Source organism: Empidonax traillii, unplaced genomic scaffold, assembly GCF_003031625.1.
Source record: "Empidonax traillii isolate 1590-97213 ecotype Southwest subspecies unplaced genomic scaffold, ASM303162v1 scaffold1608:size196868, whole genome shotgun sequence".
Classification (NCBI taxonomy): Eukaryota; Metazoa; Chordata; class Aves; order Passeriformes; family Tyrannidae; genus Empidonax; species Empidonax traillii.
The window spans coordinates 63,529-72,485 of NW_020956801.1; the positions used below are offsets into that span (position 1 = coordinate 63,529).

At 40.1% G+C, this 8,957-nt stretch overlaps 1 protein-coding gene across 1 annotated transcript in view; it reads left to right on the plus strand.

The window, feature by feature from the left end:
* The window catches only part of EPHA6 (EPH receptor A6), a gene marked incomplete at its 5' end in the record, with an annotated part of 113,537 nt that overhangs the window by 48,333 nt on the left and 56,247 nt on the right, over nucleotides 1–8,957 (plus strand). The window contains one exon of the mRNA XM_027908080.1: nucleotides 6,798–6,920. Within this exon, the coding sequence (XP_027763881.1) occupies nucleotides 6,798–6,920 (123 nt within the window). The remainder of the gene's footprint in view (nucleotides 1–6,797; nucleotides 6,921–8,957) is intronic.

Genomic DNA, 8,957 nt, shown 5'->3' on the forward strand with positions numbered 1-8,957 from the left:
TGCTTCTTAAATCCTTCATTTCTTCACAGATAAACACAGTGCTTATAAATCAGGAGTAGATGATCAAGCTGTTAAAGGAAGACACAATTGAAAGAGAGAAGCAATGTGGAAAAAAAGGTATATTTTTTAAAAAACACCTTAATAGATGGTGTGAAGTTATAGAGTATTCAGTTTAAATATGTTCTTCATATAAGCACAAAACATTAATGACAATCCTGTAAACACATTTTAAGAGGCAAATTTATTCAGTCAGACATTCCAGAATAGATTAATGACTACATGAATTGGTAAATATTGTCATTTTTTTCTACTAAACTTTAACGGGGTAATTTCTGCTGAATAAAATTTGAAAGTAAATAAGTTTAGCTGATGATGACTTTATTTCAATATTTCATCTGGAGAAGCGTAGTACAGAATTTTCATAATCTGAATAGAAATCTGAAATAAACCACTGTACTGTAGCTAGAATTCACATAATTTATTTCCTTTCTTCCTGAGACAACAGAAGCTTGTTAATAGCTCCCTAGAATGACAATAATTTAGCCACTTCGGAAATTAGTCTCCCCTCTTTCCCTGTTCTGCTTTTTTCCTCTGAGCTGTAGCTGAGTATGTTCTTCAGCACACAAACGCTGTTTTGCTGGTTTAGATAAGATTGGTAATTTACTTCTGATTTTCAGTGAATGCCTTTATAAGTATTGAAAAGTGTGACTTCATGGCCTTTCTAAACAATTGCTGCCCAACATCCACCTTGCCAGAAGGGCTGTTGCCAGAACTGCCACAGGGAAGATCAGATGAGAGTGGTTGTACCACATGGCGTTAACACCCAGTGGTGTTTGAGCTGCAGAGAAAATCCTCTGCATACACTGATACCAACAAGGAGATAATGAACAAGCACAGCCAGTTCTCTTTGGTCAGTAGCATTTTCCAAAAGGAAAGCAAGCAGAGTTCCTGTCCGTGTTCCTTGGCCAGTCAGAGAGGTGCAGGAGCTGCCTACAGCCTGGCTGCTAACCTGCTTTAGTGCTCAGGGACACTCATCAGCACAGAGGGGTTTTTATGAGCTGTGTAACCAGCATATTATACACCTCTAAGCAGAGAGTTCACCCAAGGTCACAGTTATGGTAATGACCACGATCTTTCCGCTGCTAACCTTGGCATCGCTCTTTTTGGGGGGTCACTTGGTGTTTGTCACCAGAAAGAAAATCAGAATCACTGATACTGGTGAACTATGAATTGTGAATGGTGGATATGTGAATAGAAAGGAATCCTCACCCTCAATTTATACTCTAGATTTGTGTAACAAAAAAAGCTCCTTTTGTCAGCTGACTCTCTGGAACCTTAGCCCCAGGTGTTTGTCTTAGCTGAAGACTGAAAACCCTTTGTCAGTGATGGTGATTGCTGTCTAAAAGTGGAGAGCTTTTATCTGCTACCCCTTGTTCAGACTGTTACAGAACAGCAAGGCTAAAAGAGCTTTCACTGCAGAGCTGGGGCTGCATGAAAACATTCATCTTCAGATATCACCCCTGAAAAGCTCTTCCACTCATTAAATTAAAAGTTACTGCAAGTTTTAAACGTGAAGTACAAAATTAAAGCTTAATCAGTCTGTTTTTATGGAAATGCCATGAAAATAGATATCTGAAAATTTAAAAGCCCCTGGAAGTTCTTAACCATCCCATTTGTGAGACCCCATCAACCTGTCATACAGGAGGTTTCTGTCTTAAAGGATGAAGAATTCCATATGATAGGAATACCTGGACTTTAATCCGGATTTTTCCTTCCAAAATCACAAAAAATGGGTAATCAGAAGATGACTGAAATGGAATTCACATTGTTAATTATTAATGGATTAATAATTCCCTGAAATCATGGTGAATACAAAATGAATCACAAAGATTTTGGCCAATATTGCAGGCTTTGTTTTTCATACGTTCTGTAATTAAAACTGTAATTTGAAAGTATTTTGTTCCCAGCTAATATGATAATACATGCATGATAATGAAATCCAAATGTACAGCACACAGTGCTTGTAACAGTGTTCTGGGTATCATACAAAACTATAAATCCATGAAGATTTCAGAGTTCCTGTTCAGCATTGTGCTAAAGCTATTTTCAGTTTAGCACTGACAGAAAAATACTTATTTAGTAGACAGCTTAAGCATACCCAGGTTGTTTTATCCCATAGAAGCACAATATTTTCAATTACTATTCCATTAAGACTACAAAGATGATTCAACACAGCAGTTGTTATTGCTGTTAAAAGCCTTAATCATATTAATGTTGTCACACCAGTTTTAGCAAACCAAGACTTCAGTGTTCATTGACATTTAACACATCCCAAAATAAATGGCTGTAGTGTTTGGACAATGCTTTTTCAAGCAATTCCCTCATTTCCCCCCCCCTAAATCTCCTGTTTGTATAGAAGCAGCGAGGGAAATTAAATTAGATATTAATATTCTCCCCAAATATTCTGGAACTTACATCAGTTCCTCCTTAGGAATTGCAAGCTTCTCTCAGCATTTGTTTTTCGTCCCAGAGAAGTCGTAAGTAAAGCCAAAACTTGTCATAGTTGGGGGTTTCTAAGACAGTTTCATTGTATGTAAATATTCCTAACTCTAGGTTTATCACCACCTGCCAGTCAAGGACTGCGAGAACTCCAGCACTTCAGGTTTGTAGGAAAGCATTGTCTGTCCCAGGGATCTCCAGGTTAAACCCACCAGCTCTGGAGACCCGAACAGCACCTTCGCCCTGCTTATCTTTGTCCTGTTTATCTTCTTCGTGCTCCCACATAGACCCCATAAATTTAAATCTGGAGCCGAGATCAGGGGACCTGACACAGAAAGACAGGCCTTTCAGAATATTCTCACCAAGAGCTGTTATAACGGTCTGCTTCTCCAAAACGAGGCCGAAGCTCGTGAATCATTTATTATCGTTGCCCAACCAGAAGGATTGGTTTGCTGCAGGAAGGCTCAGGGACTGTGGCCCTGGCCGTGGGTGCCAGCCCAGCTGGGCAGCGCGGGTGCCATGGCGGTGGCTCCTGAGGGCCAGAGGCGGCCATGGCACGAAGGCGCCGCCATTTCGTGAGGGGAACAGGGCGGCACCTGGGCCCTGGGACAGCCAGGGCTCGGCATGGGAGCAAAACTCAATGGCAAGCAGTGAGAAGGTTCCTCAGCAGCAAAAGTAACAGGTCAGTTTAAGATTTCTTTGCTTGCTCGGTCCCCGAGGGTTTTAAAGCACGAGTGAGTTGGTTGCTTTTGAACGCTTTTGCCGCGGCTCATGAGGGCCCCCCGACCCCCTGTTCAAACGTTCGCTCTGGTCCATTGATTTCCCACCAGTATGACACCAGAGGTGTTTGGTGGCATTTTTTCCATCCATCCCCCCGTTCCAAGGCAGAACTGTCTCTCCATGGTAGATCCAGGGCTGTCCAGCACGGCTCCATCCTGGCCCAGGGCTGTGGGACGTGCCCGTGGTGTGAGGGGAGATGGCGGCTGCTCCGGGCTGGCCGTGCGGCCATCGTGCAGTGCTAATAAATGTAATAATTTATGTGCTCTGGAGCTGAACTAAGCAGATGGGTTTTCTTTACCCAGTCGTCTCTGCTCCTGCCTTCTGCTCAGTGTGATGATATGCTAGTAAAACCATGCTGGTCCAGGATGCTGTACCGGTGATTTCCCTATCAAATGCTCACAATCTGTGGGACGATATTCCCCCTGGAACAACAGCTGAGGGTGGAAGGCAGGCTAATTGATTCAGGACTCCCCCACTGCCTCTGAGCACAAGCACTTAGCTGTAATTATTGTGAAACGGAAGAATTTACACTGAGGTATAAATTGGTATCACAGGCCTCAGTAAATGGTGTATACTTCATGAAGTGTCAGCTATTCTGAGTACTGCCATGTATTTTTGCATTTTATTCTACGAAATAACTGTATGTCAGGACACTAAGGAAGCGGGGCTTGATATTCATGTCTCCTTTTCTCACTCTGGAACCAGTAAGACCTCACACTGAAAGGTCTTCCCACTAGTGTAAGAACACCCACTGCAAAAATGAGTGTAAATTTTTACACAAAACAACAGACCAGGTGTAAAGCACTAATCTCTGTATGATGTGCACTGACAGAATGGTACTTCTCAAGAAAGATGGTTAACTAGGTGACCTCTGGTAGTTCCTTCCACCTTTACCCATTCTGTGATTCTGTGATTATTACAAAAATTTCATGAATGTTTGTGCAAACAAGTAAAAATTTGAGTAAGCTTTTAAACTACCCTTTTAACTACTCTTGAACTACTAAGCTTCTAAATGCCTACATCTCTTATCAAGTCTCTGCTCTTCTGGTGGTGATCGATGTGGCTTAACAAGAATTAATTTTCTTTACCTGCAGTGGTAATCAACTTCCAGTCATGTAGTCAAGTGTCAAACCCTACCCGCATTCTCCAGGTGATAAAACTAAATGCATCCATCTGTCCGTTCTGGGGCACATGATGTATTTTAATGTAGGACCAGACATGTTTTAAGATGAATGAACTTTCAACCTCTCGTTTTTCTGCAGTTTTTTGGTATTGGATACTGATCAGGGCTGAATGTTATCAACCTTGTCCTTTTCCCAAGCTGTTTGTGGACTTCTGGGAGAGATCAAATGAGATCTTGTTCTTCTAACTCTGTGTTCTACTTCATCAGAGACATTTCTGGGGTGACAGGAGACTGTTTGGGTGGGATTCAGTTGCCTAATATGACACTAAGTGCCTGCTCTTAGATACCCATCTGCTGTTCTGCCTCCCACTGCCCCTTTCAACCCATCTGATTCTGTGATTCTATGTGAATTCTCGTTAAATGTGAATGTCTCAGATTTTCTAGAGGATCTCAAGTGGCACAAAGCATTTACACCTAAGCAACTGAATCCTAACTTAAAATTGTGAGAGAAAAACATTATTTATATGTATTCTTTTCGTTATTTGCTGCTTATGAAACCTCAATAATTTTAGCCCTCTGCTTAGTATTAACAGATTTAATTGCTCTAGAATTTGTTGCTCCTTGATTTTATTTCTAAATATTTACAATAAGTGAAACAAACTTGGGGTTGTCTTCATTACTTCCTATAACAAAATTACTTATTGTAAGACTGATAGAAAGCTTGAGTTACTTGCAATTTAACAGCATTGAAATACAGGAAAATGTCCATTCTGAAGCTCAAGCTCTTTGGGTTTTCTGAAGGTCTGTGCATATGGCATGTGACTCACAGTGGCTGTGCTTTATGGTTGGTATAATTTATGTTTTGAAAGAGTGACACTGTTTTATTTGGGAAGTCTTCGTATGTTCTTTATTTAGCCTTTATGTTTTAAGATGCTGTTATTACCAAACCTCTTGGAGTTAACGGAACATTTTTCCATTTTAAAATTGGATTTCTGTGTCTTGCATTCTGTACTATCTATCCATGATCACTTCTGCAAATATTTTAAAAGGAAAGTCATGGAATTTGGGAATGCCAAAGGCTTTTTTGGAGTAGCCAGAGGGAAAACTTTCATGCCTTATCTTTAGCCACCAGATATAAAAGTACTTCATCTAGAATACTAATTAAATGAATTCTTTTTCCACAGACTTCAGCAAGTCTAATTAACAAACTTAAAGGAAAAGTGTATTGAGGAGAAACAATAGAACTCTGTCTTGAAAACAAAAGTAAAAAAATTCAAAGCTCTCTTAGGCTACTGTAAGTTCAGCAAATACATGTGTGATTTGAGGGTACATTTTCCTCACTCTTACTAATTAAAAAAAAAAAAGAAATCCCAACTGTTAAGGGCCACTTATTTTTCTCATTGTGTATAAAGATCAAGATGCTTTCTGTCTCTTAGAAGAACAACTATGAAATACCCACAAGATGATGAGATCAAACTTGCCATTGCCTAAATTTCTGGATGGGTGCTTTACAAGACACACTTGCAGAAATACACAGGTTATTCTGACAATCAATTTAAATTTATTGCCCAGTGGGAAAACCTTGACTCTCTGCTTTTACCTGACATGTAGAGCTCTCATTTCAGCTCCATCCTCGACGCTCATTCACTGAACACTGACATGAGCCAGTTAAATGATGTCTCCTGATCACTGTACCTGTGCTCAAAGCTGGGACAGTGGATCAAATGCTAACCACTTTGTGCATTTAGGTAATTCACAGTTAATTCTATTGAAAGCATAAAATGTGTTAATCTTGCAGTGAGAGCAAAGCAGAAAGGGGCCCTGTCTGTACTGGTAGTTTTTGCCTGTGTCAATATATTGACAGGTGTTGGGAGATGTGACAGAAGCTCTGGCTGATGTAGCTGCCCTGACACGAGGCAGCTGCAGATTCTGCTTCCCCTTTTGCCCTTGTTTGCCGTGACTTTTGTCAAGTGGTGGTTTAGAATACTGGTGTAACTGGTACAAGGGCTTTGCTGGTGAAGCTTCACCTCTACTGGTCTGCCTTGGATTTGTGCACACAGCTGTCAAATGCCTCCATGGTGGAGTCATTTGGAATGCGTCATGAATATCCCAGAGGTGTCATTTACTGTTGAAATACCAAATTTTTCTTCTCCTCACTGAAGTGCTGGGGTTCTCCATTTTCTCAGCATGCAGAAAACAACCTTATTCTGGTTAAAGCCGTGTATTGTATGCCTTGGTTAAAAAGCAACGACTTTTAACTGCTTTTTATGAAATCTGTTCCAGTGAAACCACTGTTAACTGCAGAGATTTGATTGTTCTTTCTTTCAACAGTCAACTTTTTTGTCAGCCAAAGAACAAGTCATTTGATTAATGATCATTTTTATCTCTTTGAAAGGATCCTTTCCGACCATTGGGGTGAAGTCTCTTTCGAGATTCCTGAGGGCGGGATTTTTAAATAGCATCCTGGCCTCACATCCAGTGGCAGGGGGTGGATCTTTGCCCCCCAGCATTTCCTCTGGTAGGTATTCCAGCCTATTCCCTCACATCAACTTTCTTCTTTCACCTTCTGCCCCATCTCTCCACACATCTTAAGGAAATGAAATTTGGTATTGGTCAAACAGGGAGATTAAATGTCCCTTCCAAAAAAAAGCCAAACCAAAAGGAAATGGAAAAAATGATTACTTTTTGGGAACTAACCATTTTCCTGAACCAGTGTGAAGGAGAAATTGTGAGGGGAAACTAATGTGTAGTGAAGTGACCAACCTAAATATTGGAAGAGCAGGCCTGGTACCCTCTAATCATGCATTTCATGAAGCATGTTCATATGCACCAGAGAAAGAGAACTGTAAAAATGCCACTGTAAAATCTCAGCATTTATGAGAGTCTGTGAGTCTTCCCTAAAAATTTACATTCCCTTGCTAAAACATGGAAGCAAAACAAATTTGGAAAGGGATAACTCAGTTATGTGATAATACAGTGTTTGAACCCTCTGCAGGATTTTGTATCTGCAACTTCCATCTCAAAGCACCTCGTGATGGCACGAGGGAGATCAGATGGTTGGCACAAGGTTGAGTGCAGGTCAGGGACGATAGCCACATTCCAGGAAAACAGGCTGCTGTCAGACACCAACCTGAAACAGGATAGGATAGATTAGAGACATCCATCCCAAGAAAAGGTGTGTTATCCATTCTCTTCGGGAACCATTAAACACCATCTTCCATCCAAAGTAATAAATGGAGAATAAATACATGTATCTTCATTATAGTTATAACTGGGTCAGAGTTCAGCTCTGTTCCTTTCCAAACTATATATTTCTATGTAAAATGAATCTGTTAATGGGCTAAATGTCACACTTGTATCTTTTCAGGACACCTCACCTGTAAAGTTACTTAAAGTTTTTCTTAGAGAAGAAAACTCTCTTATGGTAAAAGTAGGGAGAAGATTGAAATACTGCATCATGTTATTGGCTTGCAATTCAAAAGAAACAATTCTACTTCTCTACTGCAATAATTTTAGAGCTCACTAATACAAGATGACTATTTTCTCTTTTTTTTTCCAATTGCTGTTATTTCTTTGTTAACTTTCTTTGAAGAGAAGCTTCTCAGCAGCTTTGATGTCTTTTCTAATGACTGTTTAGGTTTCTCTGGTTGACAGTTTTCAAAACTCTTTCCATATTTGTTTCTCCATGGGATACCTCTGAGTGTTTACTGGTCCTTTACAGGTGTCTGTGACCATACATCAGTGTCCAAGAGGAAACACTGGATGCCCCATAAAATCCTCTGGTTTGAGTGTAGTGTTGTGCAGAGCATCCCACTGATTCTATTAGATTCCATGGCCTAACTGCACCCATGAACTGGCTTCTCAACTACGTGCCCACCTACAAGTTCATTTTGTAAGGCCCTCAGGACTGTTGTTTTCTGAGTGCTTGCAAAGCTTTTTATCACATTTTTTGGACTTAAACTCTTAAATGTGGTTTGTTTAGTAAAACTCATTCCTAATGCCTTGCTGTTCAATGTCTTTCCCTAATAATTTTGATTCAGTTTGATGAAACATTGAAAATGGGGAAAAATGGAAATGCAACTACATGATTTGTTACCTGTATCTAGCAAGTTAATGGAGATAAATGTTATTGTTTAATCATAAGAACAACAACAACAAAACCAAAACACAAGACAAACAAAAACCAAAACAAACAAAAAAAATTGAGCCAAGCAGCAACTCCAGAGAAAGGGAGAGACTCCCACCTTCTGGAAAGTGAGGATTGTCACGTAGTTGAAAGCCAGTAAAGACCTGTGATAAATCCACTGGATAAGATGTGTTCCTGTGTGTGGTGAGGGGTCAGGTGGCATCAAACTCTGCAGTGCAAGTCAGAAATTGCTCTTAACAGGTGTACTCTAATCTTACTTGGAGTGTTGCTATTTAACTCTTCTTTTTTTACTTTATCGTACTTGTATTTAAATTAAGCACAGTCTTAATTGGGAATTGCCTCTCTTGTATCACAGCTGACCAGAGGAGGACGTTTCCATTTTGTGATAACTCTCTAAACTGTTAAAAC